General features: G+C 45.9%; 1 protein-coding gene across 1 annotated transcript in view; it reads right to left on the minus strand.

Moving 5' to 3' along the window:
* The window catches only part of Kcnq3 (potassium voltage-gated channel subfamily Q member 3), a 288,668-nt gene extending 273,558 nt beyond the window's left edge, over positions 1 to 15,110 (minus strand). The window contains exon 1 of the mRNA XM_034517557.2: positions 14,589 to 15,110. Within this exon, the coding sequence (XP_034373448.2) occupies positions 14,589 to 14,977 (389 nt within the window). The 5' untranslated portion in view covers positions 14,978 to 15,110. The remainder of the gene's footprint in view (positions 1 to 14,588) is intronic.
* Positions 15,111 to 16,531: the final 1,421 nt, after the last annotated feature.

Raw genomic sequence — 16,531 nt, forward strand, 5'->3', positions numbered from 1 at the left:
CCCCTTTCCCCATTTCCCCCCCAAGCAGAAACCCCCATCCCCCTCCCCCTACTTCTATGATGATGTGCCCTCACCCACCCACCCACTCCTACCTCCCTGCCCTCAAATTCCCCCACCCTGGAGCATCTAGGCTTCATGGCATCAAGGATCTCCTCTCCCATCTATGCCCAACAAGATCATCCTCCCCTACATATATAGCTGGAGCCATGGGTCAATCCCTATGTGCTCCCAGGGTGGTGGTTTAGACCCTGGAAGCTCTGGTTGGTTGGTATTGCTACTCTCCCCATGTGGCCGCAAGCCCCTTCAGCTCCTTCAGTCTTCCCTCTAACTCCTCCATTGGGAACCCCATGATCAGTTCAATGGCTAGCTGTGAGCATCCGCCTCTGTATATATTAGACTCTGGCAGACCTCTAAGGAGACAACTATATCAGGCCCCTGTCAGCATACACTTCCTGACATCCACATCAGCAACTACCTTTGGTGACTGCACATGGGATGGATGCCCAGGTGGAATGGTCTCCAGATGGCCCCTCTTTCAGTTTCTGTTCCACACTTTGTCTCCATATTTGCTCCCATGAATATTTTGTTACTCCTTCTAAGAAGGACCGAAGTACCCACACTTTGGTCTTCCTTCTTCATGAGCTTCATGTGGTCTGTGAGCTGTATCTTGGGTATTGTGAGCTTTTGGGCTAATGGTGAAGTGGTAGTATTTGAGAAGGATTAGGAGGTGTGGCCTTGTTGGATTATGAAGTATGTCACTGAGGGTGGGCTTGAAGTTTCAAAGGTCCATACCAGGTCCAGTCCCTCTCTCTTCGTCTGCCTGCTTGTGGATCAGAGTGTAAAGCTCTCAGCTGCTTCTCTCACTCCATGTGTGCTGCCACACTCCCCAACAGGATAACTAACTAAACCTCTGAAGCTGTATGCAAGCCTCCAGTTAACTGCTTTCTTTTATGAGTTGCTTTGGTCATGGTTTCTCTTCACAGCATTAGGAAAACAGTGACTAAAACAGTGGGGTGCACATTTGTGTGTATGAATGCCCATACACATGGGCTCACATGTGTGTGCAGTGTAATTGCTTATGGGTGCGTGTATGCATGTGTTACCCGAGGTTGACATCTATGTCATCCTCAATCACTCTTCAGCTTATACATTCAGGCAGGGTCACTCATTAAATCCAGAGCTCAGCTTTTTGAGAGGCTAGTCTGCTTGTTCTGGGCACTTCATAATGCTGCCTCAGAGTCTACCATACACTCCTACTTTTTACATGGGTTCTTGAGATCATAACTTTGGTCTTCCGGTTTTCAAAGAAAGTGTTTTATCCACTACCAGCCCACACCCAGCATTTGTTCAGATGAGCTCTGGGGATTGAACTCAAGTTAACACTTTGCCAACTCAGCTATTTCCCATCCTGCTCCTCCAACTCATTAAGTGATGTCTATGTCAAGATTTTTCACTGAGCTCAACTGTTTTTAGTTGGAAACACAATTTAGGCTTTCTTGGAGTCATAGAAAACAGTAATCTTTACACTGGCCTCGAACATAGGCTCAACCTTCATGCTCTCACATATGCCACTGCTCTGATTTGTCACCTCTATTATGAGCTGTACCTTTAGGGCTTGGAGAGGGTCTTCATTAAAAATAAGAATAAGAGAATAAGAAAGGGCAAGATAGGGAGAGAGTTGCCAAGAAGAGGGATGGCAAGAAGAGGCCCAAGGATCATCTTCAGAGAACAGCCTTCAGGGTAATCTTCCAAGGAGTTTCCTTGAGGAGTCTTCAGATCAACCCAACAACAAAGGAAAGATTATACCTTCTTACAAACTTTTAGCAATAGTGGGAAGTTTCACACCCTGTGATTTAGTTGAACACAGTGCCATGAGACAAAGAGCATGGAGGAGACAGGTACTAGTGAGGACCATAAATCAGGGTTCGCAGGGGTCTATGGCAGGGACAGTTATAAGGAGAGATGGCCAGCTTCCAGAAGTTGGATCTGGCCTAAAGGAAGAGCCCTGTAGTATGACACACAGTACAGAGAACTCCCATATAGCCTACACTCAGCTGTCCTTTCTGCTAACAACTTATATTAGTAAGTATAGTGTTATAGTTGATGGATATTAATGTTAATGCAGTTATTAACTACCATCTAAATTTTACTCAAGGGACCAAGCTTTTCAAGTGACCCATATATTCTCTTTCTCCAAGTATCCTACCAAGAATATCACATACAATTCAATTGTCACATTTTGGAGGAAGCTCTTGGCTCTCTATGATTGTCTCTGCCTTTCCTTGTTTAGGCAACTGTGATAGCTTCGTGAGCATGGGTAATACATGTCTCTGTTGGGGTTTTTGCAGTCACCATCCCTTCTGAGGTTAAACAGAAGTTGTGCACTTGAGGAAAAAAAGTCTGAGCAAACTGCCAGTTTTGTTCCATCATGTCAAGGGTGAGTTGACCTGATACAACTTGACTGACCGTAGGTGAGGCGATACTGTACCACGTGGCTGGGAGTAAAGCTCATCCATTCCGTTTAATACATTTCTTTTTATATCTACTCTTTGGAAGGGAGGCACTATATGTGATCTGCACTATCCTTCTTCTGGCAGCAAAGAACCCATAGAAGCAAGAAGAGTTCTTCTGAGAAGACCTACCTCTCCACTTCTGTCCACCCACTTGACTGTTTATGACAGCACCTACCTGTGGACATTTGCTTTTATCCTGTGGTCATCATGCTCTCATGTTAGTAAGGATTCATAGGTATTTATTTTATCCTGTGGTTAGACTGCAATATCGCCTTCTTTCATTTCTCAAATTATTCCTGCTTTGATCACCGGAGCTCTTTTTCTCTTGGCTATAGTGTCCCTTTGGAACATGGCCAACAATGTGGGATCTTTTTTCATAAAGAGCACCTTTGTGTTCTCTGGCAATGCAGGACACCTGAGGTCAGTCTTACAAATGCCCTGTCTATGTTTTATCATCAGACAGTTGTTCAAGAATCCATCGCCTTCTCTTACACACCGGTATTAGACATCTGGACTTGGGTGCTATAAATCCTCTGTTTCCAAGGGTTTGATCAGTCAGGCTTTCTCAAAGCACAAGGAAATGTATCTAGCCCATGTGTACACACAAACTTAAAACACTTCGATACAGCCAACTGTAGTAATATTAAACTTCGAACAAGCTTATCTCCATGTTATGTACATCTCCAACTCTAAGCCATTGCAACATAGATATTATAGACTCCTCTTGCTTTTCTAGAACCTTTCTCCAACAGCGTGAAAGTGAGACAGCTGCACCATTACAATCTCTCACTTAACTGCTACTCTGTGCATGACAGTTCTATGGACGTAGACAAAACCAGGAAGTCACATACCTACACTGCAGCACCATGTATCATCATCCCTTCACCACCAAGAAAATCATCTGTACTTCATTCATTCAACTTCCTTCCTCGCCATCTACCTCCTGGAAATCTCAGTCTCTTTTTTATATATCCCTAGCTTCGGTTTATCAAAAAATGTCATATGATTGAAACAGTGCAGCATGTCAGCATTCCCGACTACCCTTTGTCACTTATCAGTACACAATGTATTCACGGCTCATCGGTGACTTCGCAGCCCATTTATTATTTCCACCTCTGAAAAGCAATTCATGGTGCCGATTAAAGGAAATCCTAGATACAATATTTTTTGTTAATTATGAATGAAATGACTATAAAAGTTTTCAGGAAATATGTAGTGTGGATATAAAACTTCAAATGAGGAAACACCCAGGAGAGTAACTATTGAATCTCTCTTCCAGGGTGTCTATTGGTTTTTATTTCCATCACCAAGAATTTAGTATTCTCATTGCTCCACATCTCCGACAACATTTGCATCTGTCCTTGTGGTTCTTGGCCACAGCCATTCTAATCTCTCATTGATGCTTTAATTTACAAACCCCTAATGAAGCCATACCAGACATCATTTTATACGCATGTCTGCTGCCCATGGTAAGGTGTCTAGTCTATGTGTTTTGTTTTTAATAGATGTTTATTATTGTAGTCTTTAAAGGGTTTGGGGTTTGTTGTTGCTGCTGTTGCTGCAGTTGCTGTGTTTCTAAGCCTACACCAGATCTGTTTTTCAAGTATTTCTCCCAAGAAAACATTTATTTTTTTTACTGTCGAATTTAACTGATCCTGGCTTTGTTTGAGACAATTCGATGATTAGATATGTGTTCTGTAAATACTTCTACCACTATTGACTTGTCTTTTAATTCTCTTCCTCCATTAACTTCCACAACTATTTCTTTGCTGATGAGCAGAGTAGAAAACGCTAATGGCTGCTTCTAATAGCAGCATACTAGTTATGACTAAACTAGCAGTGGCTGTGAAGATATACTAACAGCCGCTGGGCTGCACATTTAAATAGTGACATCTATGGTGTTATGTTTCAACTATAAAGCAGCTAGCAAAGCCAGAAGGCAGCAAGTGAGAGTGTTAGGACAGGAGCTGGGAGAGGGGTCAAGATGGGAATTCAGAACCTCTGACCCCACAGCTTGCCCCTGCACTCAAAATGTCTGAGGCCAATTCCTGAGAAAGACAAATAATTTTTCTGTCCCGTCCTGCCTTCCTGATAAAACAGGGGCCATTCATACATGTCTGAATGTTTGACATACTGTCAAAGGGATCAAATGTCCATGTTTTAAATGGCTAGCCTAGCAACTAGGGTGGAGCTGAACAATTTTTAAAACAAGGAGTCCTTTTATGGTTATTACCTGGAAATTTAAGCTTTGTTTTCCCTCCCTCTTCTCCTGGTCCTCCACATGTCTACCCATCCATACCCACACATACATCATGTATGAATAGACATGCTTAGCTCAAACCACACACTCAGGTTCTGGAGAAGACATAAAACATAAACTTAAGCCATAATCAGATTTTTACTATGTGAAATAGCTACGATTAGGAAGATATTATTTGGTATTAACTGAGATCCTAGTATGTTCAGGGCTCTGTGTTTATCCAGAACAGCCTGCTCCTACAGAGGACTAAGGCACATGGAGAAAATACGTAAAACACAGTGGTGAATACAGAAGAAAAAGGGCGAGCATCCACAAAGCACTTCGAATGGGAAGAACGGTCCTTGAAAACATTTTTAAAAAATGAGAAGAAGGATCCTAGAAGGAAAATCTAGATGGTCATTATTCCAGTCACATCAGACTGACCCACAATCCTGGCAATCAATGGAAAATACAACCAAATATTTCACACACACACACACACACACACACACACACACACACACGTTTTGTTTTCTTTTTAACTCAAAGAAATATCTCTATTTTTATGAGAATCTGTGAGTGTGTACACACATTCCACTGTGCGTGTGTGTGTGTGTGTGTGTGTGTGTGTGTGTGTGTGTGTGCAAGTTTGAGAGTCTCTTGTTCACCACTGCATATGGCAGGCTATCTCTGGAATTTCAAACATGTGCTTCCACCATCTGGCTTTACATAGGCTGGAAGGATCCTAACTTGCTCTCTCATATTGGCACTGTAAGTGCTGTGCCCTCTGAGCCCTCTCCTTAAGCCCCAAATACAAGGTTTTTTTTTTTTTTAATGAGATAAAATCACTGTCATTCATTCGGAGAAAATTGCCAGTTAACCACTCAAGTGAAGCTAGATCCTTTGTAGACACTTTCTTAAGGCACAGCATACAGTCGGCATATCTGTAAGTTAATATGGCTGTATAAACTCCAGTCCCAGCAGCCGAGGAGAGGGCTTGGTGAGAAAAGCTCCTTCATCCAAGCCTGAAGGCTTGAGTCCAAACATCAGGACTCACAAGGTGCCAGGGAAGAACTGAGTCCTGCAAGCTGTTCTCTGACCTCCATATGCACACACAAAATAAATGAATAGAATGCATCAACTCATTCCTGGGTCACCTGAAAGTTGTATGGTTCGGGAAAGTGTTTCTTTCCAGCACCTCTGCTGCCATTGCGAGCATGAATCAAGAGTAGAATCCTTACAGGGCTCTCGTTCCTTCTCGGGGTAAATTCCTTCCTTCACCTCAGTGATGGAAAATTCTCATCAATATAATCTAATAGCAATGTATCCTTGAAGAAATAACCCTCGAAGTAGAGACAATTTTCACTTCACCAGTGCTTTTAGTCAGGAAAATCATTCTACCTTAGCAAACTCTGGCAAGAATGGGAAAATGGTGGCCATTCATTGAACACTTAGCCTACTGTATCCACACAAGGCTTTGAACTGCATGAGCCCACAGTGTGTAGGTAAAGAATCTGCTTTAGGCTGATGGCTTATTCAGTAATATTGAGCTAAAACATAGCACAGCCGGGATTCAAAGTCAATCTCTCTGTCACTGCCTCTGTACATCCCTTGAGACTGGAACTGTGTTTGTGTATGTAGTGAGACTGAGGATGTGCTGTGTGCTACGTATTGCACTAGACTCCGGAAGGTGAGAAATTCAAGGTTTCTAGCATGCAGGCTATACACAGCTAAAACCCGTATCTTCTACCTCTTCAAACAGTTCAACCAGTTTTTACCAGGCTTTGGTATAAAATTACAGGTAGTCCTCGAACATCAGTTTTAACCTCCTTCCTTTCATGAGGCTAAGCCAGATTCTGGTTGGAAAAAATGCAAAACCATTAGATTATCAACTAAGTCAGCAATCGGCACTGAGTGGCCAGCTAGTCTGGTTGCAGATCTGATGGGCAAACTCAAAGGCTTATGATTTTCCCATGAATTTCTGGCCCAGCCGAATAAGGTGTTCTTGGTACTGAAAAAGAATCCAAGAAAAAAAAAATGCTGCCTTTAGCAGCTCTGAACTATGAAAGAGACTATGGTTACCCCAGCGTCAGAATTTAGGCAAAGGGAGGAAGTGTCATCCCCTCAGCTCAAACCCAGTCCCTTAGCTTGCACTCAGGAGCCTGTTATCTTTGCAATAAAGGTGTGCAGACACAATCTGGAGCCACTAACATGCTTTATGTTATACATTAATAAGACATTTCATCCTCTGAAGGCATCACACATCGGCTCAGTATCACAGCCGTCTGTGCTTCTTCAAGAGTCGTTCCTGTTTTGTCTGATGAAAAGTAGCCATCACAGAACCCAGCAAGGGGATGGTTTCCTGATGAAGGCAAGCATGGGTCAGGCTTCATGATGATTTTGTGTACTACTTACTGTGGCTTTAGGGAAGAACTTTGAAAGCCTGGCTGCCCAAAGACAACTGGCAGCAAAGCCACATATTTGAAGATACTTTTAATTCAGACCCTTTTTTTCTCCTGAATGACGATCCTAAATGAAAAATTAATGATGTCAAAAAAACACCACAGAACAACCATGGGCTCTCAGGCCTCCAGACTTCCTTTACTCAAGAACCACTGAGAAATTAGCTCTATCTGTGAAGTCAAAGTCACAAGATGACTGTCTCCTTTTAATGGACCAAGCACAGAGCAGCTGATTATGCACTGTGTAGCATCTGCCAGGTGTAGTGTCTACAACAAATGCCATGAACATCTGCCGTGCATTGCTGACCAAGGGAGTTCTCAGACTTCTACCTCAGGCGGAAACTGGATGGACTTAAAGGGATCATGCTGGGCTGATGCACACAGCCTCCCAAGTTAGCAAAAGACTGAGCCTCAGTAACCCCAGGGTACTGTCCTTGATGGTGTACACCTTCAGTTGGTTTCCAACTTCCTATCTGATTCTGCGACCTTTCCTCAGTTTTACCCTTCACATTTGCCAGACTTCGAGCAATGTGACCAATTCCACACACAATTTAAAAGAAGGAAATGTTTTTAAAAATTTTTCTGGCTTGTGGTCTCAGAGGTTTCAGCCCAAAGTCATCTGGGACTTTGGGGAATGGAGAGTCAAGACTGAGGAGCTGGTGTCAAGCCAGGAAGCAGACAGAGAGACAAAGGACACAGGAAGGCAGATCATATAATTAAAAGTCTCACCCCTGGTGACCTACTTCCTTCAACACAACTGCTAAAGTCCTAAAGCTTCAACCACCTCCCAAAAGAGCTTCACCAGCTGGCAACCAAGTCTTCAATGCATGAGCCTACTGGAGGCACTTGGTATTCAAACCTTCATACTCTTTTGTCAGATCACCCTCAGATTCGCTTCCTAACTTACAGCTTCCCCACATGGGAGGTAAGTTAGAGATTCAGGAGGTAAAGGGTGATCCTTGGAGGGTGGACTGGTAGAAGAAGAGTCTGTTTATTTCTTAAGCCCAGTATCTTGAAACACTATGTATAAAGACAGACACTGTGTGCCTGCCTGTCCTAACATCGTTTCCTGAAAGAAAGTAGTTGGAAAGGAAACATCTAAAAGAAATTCACAATGGAGAAAGTAAGAGAGGGCAACTAGCTCAAGCAATCACTAACAGTTAAGCTTCCTCCAAGTTGTCATCACTAGGATAGTTCTGATGCCCCCAAAGAGAAACTCAGTAGGACCAGCAAGTATTAATAGGACTCTCATAGAGCACTGGGTTAGTCGAAGAGAGAAAAGAGGGTATCAGCTGTGGGCTGTCAACAGGAATAGTGGTCTTCTTCAAGCCGGGTCCTTGAAGCCTGTACGTACTGAGTGAGTCCAATCACTCAGACTGCAGCTGCCTTACTTAGTCACATATAAAGCAGGGCAAGAATGGCCCAGCTTGTTCTCAACAGAACACATTCAGAGCGAATAGTCTTTCTGAGGTACAATGGACGACCTCATCACATAGGACTGCACTTTGGGTGGGATTTGAGGTTTCTCAGAAGACAGATGCAAAACCAGAGGAAAGAGACTGTAGTAAGAACCCTCACACTACGTCTGCCTTGCAGGGGAGCAGCAGGTAAGGCTAGCCAGAGAGAAGACCTGTGTTCTAGTTTGCTTCTCTTTTGCTGTGATAAAACACTGACCCTAAGCAACTTGGGGAGGAACATATTCATTTCACCTTACTTCTTACGGTGTATCATTGAAGGAAGTCTTGTCTGGTTTTGTGTGTTTGTTTGTTGATTTAACTGGCATCGCCAAGAGGAAAAGCATCTCTAATGGATCTATGTAGGATGAAATAAAGTGCAAAATGGGGGCTGGGGTTGATGAAAATGAATAGAAATGCAAAATTTGATAGCACTAAGTGTTTTCCCATTGAAACAGAACTCAGGACTCTAAGTCTTGTCGGATAAGATTTCACCCCAGGTATCCAAGAAAACAACAGAAAGAAATGAACTTAAACCCTGGTGACAAATTGACAAAGAAGCCCTTGGTTTGCCAGCTCCTCTGGCACAACTCTGACTCCAGAGAACCAGACCTGAGCATCTGTGAGGAGGTGCCTACTCTTAGTGTCATGGTGACTGAATCAGTAAGTGAGGTACCCTGACATTGAACAGATGGCGGTGAAGCCCAGGATGTGACAGCATCAACTACAAAAATGAAATGAAGATGTGGTGTTACTAATACCCCAGTTAGCTACTTTAAAATGTGGCTGTGCTCTTCTGGGTTTCCAATAATTTAATCTGACTCTTGAAGGAGGAAAGGGAAAGGAAAGAAAGAAGCACAAGGCCTGAGGTCTTGAGCAGGAGGAAGCCAACACCAGAGCCTAGGAATAGGACGCTCTGTAAGTGTAAGGAATTATTCATTATCCACAGATTGCATAGAGAATCAACCATGTTCTTGGGTTGTCAGGCAATTTGTTATTTGAAGAAAACATTAGTAAGGCTTCTAACACTTTGGGGACTAAATGAGTTGTTCCAGCCCACAAGGCTACAAATTCATGATGCTATGCTTTGAAGGTCTGGTGTTGAAACTTCATGGCCCCTGTGATAGTGTCAAGGGGTGGAACCCTTAACAAATGATGATGTCATAAAAGTTCCTACCCTTGTCAGTAAAATTCACACCCTTATAAAAGAAGTGTCATGTGATTGGTCCTTCCACCTTCTACCTTCTGCCAGTGAGGGATAGTGTTTCTCTCATAATGAACATAGCCTTCAAGACATCATCTTGGAAGCAGAGACCTGCAACTCATCTCCATCAACAGGCACAAGGCCTGGAACTTTTGGAGGGCTTGGTTTAAAAGCCCAGAAACAAGCAAGTGAGTATACCAAGTTGTAGAACCCTTTGCATCACATATCAGCCATCAGAGGACAAAGCCTGATGCTGATAATGGTGGCATGGTCCACACAGAGGATGCAGCAATCTAAGAAAACACATTCTATTTATCCAAAGATTCTCAGCTTGGCTTCAAAGACTCAACTGAGGAAGATGCCTGTAATTACTGCATGTTTGGTTACCAACAAATATGACAAACTAAATGAGGGAAAGTCCATGAGGCCTTAACCCTACAGCAGAACTACAGGCTACTGAGTGGAGCGGGAGACGTAGTTCCCCAGGGAAGAGTACATCAGTTGATTAACCAGTTCCAAATGGTCAATCTCAAAAGCATACATAGAAGTATCTCTATACAGACTAGACAGGTTATACTTAGGAATACATATGTATATACACAGACATATATGGCATGTAATAACAATTGATGAACGAGGAGGTCATGGATTTGAAGGTGAGCAGGAAGGGGCCTATGGGAGAGTTTGGAAACAGGAAAGGGAAAGGAGAAACATTGTGATTAAAATGAAATCTCAAAAATAAACAACAAAATACTATTGGCTATTGAAACTATCACCTTACCTACCCCTTAATGCAACTCAAGAAGCTTGAAAATGTCCTAAGAAAAGAGCAAGAAGGAAGGTAAGGAAATCAGACAATAAAGAGAAAAATGAAGTGAGATTGTCATAGAGTAAATTGTGTGTGGATTTGATGGGAGTCGGGGAGAAAAGGTGGTAGATTATACATGATTGATGGGGAGGAGATACAAAAGAAGAAGTATTTGTCAAATCTCTTTATTTACATATGTAGGTGTTTTCCATCAACTCCTGTGTAAACTCTTCAGGCTAAGGCCACCAACCAGGTCCTTTCTGTTCAGGGAAGGGGCTGGAGAAATGGCTCTAAGCAACCAGCCCTGCCTGTCAGATGCTTGAAGCCAGCCTCCCTTAGAAAACAGCACCAGGTGTTTTTCCAGATATTTTCCCTTTGGTCTGCTAACAGGTGGTAAGGGACAATACCCAGCTGGCTGCAAAGACATGGCCAGGGCAACAGGATGCCTTCAGAGTGCCAAGTTAGCACCAATGCCAAGATGAAGACAGCCTCTCTCCACTAACAGGCTCAGGACAGTGACAATATCAGGTATATGTGACTTCTAAGTAGATCTTTATTCAGTATCAACTGGATACCCAGTACCTAAGGTTGGCTTATTATATTCATAATTGCTAACTTAAGCGTGGGGACCACTCTTCATTGGGGCATTAGCACCATCCTCAGCTTCCAGTTCATTCCTACGTAGTGCCTGCAAAGCCATAAATGCAAACTCAGAACCCAGCATGTTTCCTGTAATATCAAAGTTTGCCTTAGTCAAAGACAGGGCTGCGGTGAGGTTTTCACGAGTTCCACCTTGTCCATCCCACCCCCCAACCCCAAAGCCCAACATTTCCAAGGACTATTCTCCTCTTAAAACCCTGTGGTGCTGACTGCATCTACTTACTGCTGTCGCTGTTGTAGCAGTGAAGCTGTTACAGCAAAGTCTTGATTAACTAGAATCCTGAGAGAATTCTGCGATGTCTCTACACAGCAAATGCTCACTAAGTATCTATCATGGGTTCTATGCTCTTCCAGGGATTGAGAATGAAAAGAATAATAAAAAAAAAATACATTCTACTTTCACTCTCAAGAAGCTTTTGGAATCATGGGACAGAGAAGCAAGCCCATCAGCTCAAAGCAGCTCACGTAATTCTATGGCTAAAGGAGACAGGGAGCAACTTGAGCCCAACAAGATGGAAGTCTGGTAAAAGGTTCCTAGAGAAAGTGAAGCCAGCACTGTATCAAGGTGAAGGTGAACAGCTAGGAGCAGGGGACCGGCCTTTGAGGCATAGGAAGCAAGATGGGAGAAATGATTGATCTTCACTTTTATATTTAGGACAGAGGAGAGAAAGAAACCTCACTTGACAGGCTTGGTTAGTTTACAGAAGAAAGAGAGCACACTGAACTGTGAGCTCATGAGCAAACGAATTTCTTGGTCCCCTCCTGCCATTAGCCACAGCCCAGCACAAGATAATGGGCACTTCACTGTCTGAATCTTAAAATCCTGCAAAATCCTGAATCATCAATGAAGATTCAGCTGTGTTCCCTTGCCCGGGCTCCTCCCGAGCTCGAGGAAGGATGTAATAAAGCTTGTCTGAGTATTAGGAATCCAAATCCAACCCAAGATGAGCTTCCCTATAAAGCACGTCTTTTATCAGAAGCCACACATCCTAGCCCCAGCCCAGCCTACCTCACGTTTCCCTAACAGTGGCTCCTGGGTTCTGATTGGATCCCGGTTTGATTTCCTACTTGAGCTAGAAAAACTGATTATCAAGAGCCTTGCATTACCAATGGGCAATGGGCACCCAGCAATGCTCAGAAAAGATGCCCCAAGGGTCAGAAATGGGATCTAAGTGCAGTTCGGCAAGAGAGCCAGATGTGAGGTTTAGAACCATTATCCCTGCAATGCTCGACAACTGGTTTTCTCTCTTGCAGTTGTCAAATTTTCATCCAGGAAGCATAAGTTACAACCATTACCTCATTGTGGTCACGTGAGAGAATTAATCACAATTTGTATATGTCTGACACTTCTACTGGTCTTAAGCTCTCCTGGGTCTTCTCTGGGAAACTCCGGCTATAGGTTTGACACTTACAAACTGATTTCTAAGATATGAACAAATATACAGTAAAATAACATTGTAGCTGTTTCTGTAATAGGCTTTATCTATTGTCTCTGCAGACTGGGCAAGGCAAGGCTTCAGGCTCCAGCTAGAAAAGGTGGGAGGAGAAGAAAGAAGGAATCTGAAGCTGCAATAAAACCCCAGGTTCCAAAGCCATTAAATACACACTGAACCCAACTTTACACAAAAGGACATGGGATCTGCACTCAGATAATTTTTTTAAAACTATATATACCCCAGCACTTATTTCATTTTAATTTGAACATCGTTCTAGAGATCGAAGAATGGTGCCAGTTAAATTTCATTTCACTATGAAAAAGCAACAAATGTTAAGCTTCGGGTCAAACACTTCCTGCGAATACACAGAGATCAAAGACTTGACCAACCAAAATCCAATTCCCTGGCAAGGTACGTCATCCTTATTCTCGCTGCTTCCTGAGTTTTCAGGGCTGCATTCTCTCAAGGCTTTTGTAACCTGTTGCACAAAGCTAAGGTCCTGTGTGGATGCCCCACCTGCTGGCCAAACCAGGAAATGCTCTTCCAACCTTAAAAGACAGGCAGGTACTTAACAAACAGAAGACATTCCCTGACTTCTTCCCTCTTTGTCAGTTAAGGGTCAACAGGAGGGAAAACAACTACCTTAAATGGAAGGGTCAAGGTCATAATCTATTTCCTACCCAAATCCTGACAACCACACAGCTTCCTAAGCCAAAGCTAGGAAGCAGCTGGTAGCAAGAAATGCCCTGTCACACACATCTCATGTGTTGTGATACTCAGGATTCCAGTCCTGGGTGAGGAATCCCTTTGCTAGTGCCCTCTCATCCTCCTTAAATACGGGTGTGTGCATTGTATCCTTTGCATACAAGGAGTCAGTACATCTGGAGTTCCATTTTCCTTCTGGCCTAGCATTTACCTTCTGGACTAGCATAGAGATTTTTTCTAGAGGAGTCCCTGGGGACAAACTTCCCACTGGGACTCTCGGGTGTCCAATGCCCTGGTCAGCCAAGCCAATAGATGGGCAACAATTGTACCTACAGAAATAGTAGAACCTAAACTATGGGATGTTGAATCCAAACCATAGAGATGTTCCGCATTACATAGCTTCACCCTACCTCTGGCTCTACTAAAAGCCCTTTGGACTAAGCTTGGAAATCCCGCCCCTTTTCTATTCTTCTATTCATTTTATTAAAAGAGCACAAAGACCTGCAGTTTAGCCTGTCTAAGACCCCAGTTAGAGCAAACCCCATTCCTTTTGACATCAGCATCCAACCCAAGGAAGGATAGCACATTCATGTAACACACGTACACAGGCATATGTACACCACTATGGGCGGTGTGCATCACTACTACCCTCAACTCTGGGTTATATCACATAACCCAGAGTTGAGTGGCGATTGAGTGGCGATTGTAAGCTATCCACCCCAAGAAGTACCGGTGCTTACGAAAGGACCGTTTTCGTCCGACTCAACTGCTTCCTTAGTAATATCATCCAATTCTTTTAAGCTTCCTTGTCAACATCCCAGAATTACTATAAAACGCGCACCTGCGAGCACTCGCCAGTTCAAATTTTCAAGTCAGCTTGTAAACCACGCTTGGTGCATTCAAGCCTGATGTCCCAGGCACCAGGAGCACTCAGTCACACCGCAGAGAACCGCGGGCTAAGGCCAGACTGGTGTCCCTCCACTCCCAACCCAAGCCAGAGAGCGCTTCTGAGTGGCCAAAGATACAAACACTTCCTTAGCTCCAGCCCCGGCCCGAACCCCAAGGTGCACGGCCGCCAAGGAGCGCCTCGAGCGGCCAGGTACTCACACAAGCGCGTGGTAGAGCAGCGCCCAGCCCCGCGGTCTCTCCAAGGCGTCATAGATCAAAGTTTGGATGCGCCGGTACTTGGCGTTGTTCCTCTTGACTGGGCGGCTCAGGGGTGTCTTTGCCAGGAGCCCGATGCCCTGCGGGGTCCTCCTTTGCCCCTCTTCGCGGCCACCGCCCTCCAGCAGCAGGGTCCCGTCTTTGTCGGCTCCGGCCCCTAGCGCCAAGGTGACTTGCTCCACGTCTCCTGGCGCCAACCCCACTTTCCGCTCCTCGTCGCCGGCTACCGCTGAATCCCCTCCAGCGGGGTTAGCGGCCCCGCCACCTCCGCCGCCCCCTTCGCCGCCGCCCCCGCCGGCCGCCCCCGCCGCCCTGCGAGCCTTGAGCCCCATCTGCCTCGCCCCCTCCGGGCGCTTCGCCTTCTCTGCTGCTGCTCCCGGAAGAAGGAGCGCTTGGGGTACGTTGACGAGGCGGCGGCGGCGGCTGCAAGCCCGGGAACTCCAATGCCATGATCCGCGCGCCTCCCCCCCGCCCACCCCCCCAAAAGCAGGCAAAGGCGGGCCTCCCGGGGGGCAGGGGAGGTCAGATGTGGAGTCAAGGGGTCACATCCCGAGCAGGTCCCCTGTGGGACCCTGAGGGGAGCGGGAAGCCGGGGTCCACCGGGAGCCCGGCGAGGGCGCGCGAGGCTGGCGCGGTGGCGCTAGGGCGCGCGACGGCGGGAGCCTGGCACCGAAGCTCCAGGGAGGCGGCGGCGACGGCGGCACCCGGGCCGGCGAGCCCGAGACAGCATCGCAGTTTATTTACAAGCCCTCTGCCAGCCGCCCTCCCGCCCGCCCGCCCGCCTGGCACACGCGCCGCCGCCTCCTCCTCCCTCCTCCCCACTCCCGCCTGCGCCCAGCCCGCTGCTCTAGCCCTAGCCCCGCTGCAGCGGCAGTAGCAGCAGCAGAAGCAGGCGCGCCCGGGCGGAGCGCTCACCACCCGCAGCGCTTTCTGGTTTCCTCCCTCCTTCGCAGGGGTGGGGCTCCATCGTCCCTCCCCTTGGTTGCGGGAGGCCCAGGCGGCGCCCCGCCTCTCCCCTCCGCCCCCCTACCCAAGACAGCCTTGAGGACCGGCATCACCGGGGCTGTGAGGCCTCTACTGCTGCTTCTGCTGGGTCATGAATCCTGAGGCTGGGAAGCAGGAGCTCCACAGACCCCGTGGGCGTTGGGGTTTCCCCTGGGCGAGAGGAGAAAATAAAAGGGAGTGGGTAGAGGCTGAGGCTGCAGCTTTATGTTCAGTTTCCACCCTCCACCTCCTCTGCTTGCCTTTGCAGGTAAAAATCTAAATTGCTGGGTTAGACATGCTCACACCTCACCTACTGGCTCAGTGATGGCAATGCTCCTGTTCAGGGCTCCTGGGGGTTCCTGCTTCTGGTAGTTTTGGGGTATCCCCTTGTACGTATAGATGAGAAGACAGCTGAGAAACGCTTATGAACACCAGAATCAGTACCCTAATTTCTGCCTGGCTCCTAAATCCTGCTGTAGGCAAGCCAGTCATGCCCTCTGATCACGTTAGGATCCTTCGGGGAAAATATTGAATCCATGGCAGTGAGTATCGCCTGCGACAGGGTACTGCTGTCCACCAAAGGGTTGAAACCCTTGAATTCATAAAACTTGAGTGACAGATAGAAGATCAGAACTAAAGCAATTATGAGTCAAATTATTCCTACTATGAAAATTGAGTCACAGGAGCCATCGGACTCTGATTTGGGGAGCTGGTCCTGGGAGGTCCCACTGAGGAGGTGACATCTTAAGCTGGCAAGGTGGGAACAGTTATGACAATGCCCAGAAGAGCCTTCTAGACAGCAGTGTGGAGGAGAAACGTGGCTCAGGTTTGCTGATGGCCGAGGAAGCAATCTGGGCAGTATTGGCACCGTTGACAGAGGGCAGATGCCCTATCACCCACCA

The sequence above is a fragment of the Arvicanthis niloticus genome, chromosome 13 (assembly GCF_011762505.2).
Source record: "Arvicanthis niloticus isolate mArvNil1 chromosome 13, mArvNil1.pat.X, whole genome shotgun sequence".
In the NCBI taxonomy this organism is placed as follows: domain Eukaryota; kingdom Metazoa; phylum Chordata; class Mammalia; order Rodentia; family Muridae; genus Arvicanthis; species Arvicanthis niloticus.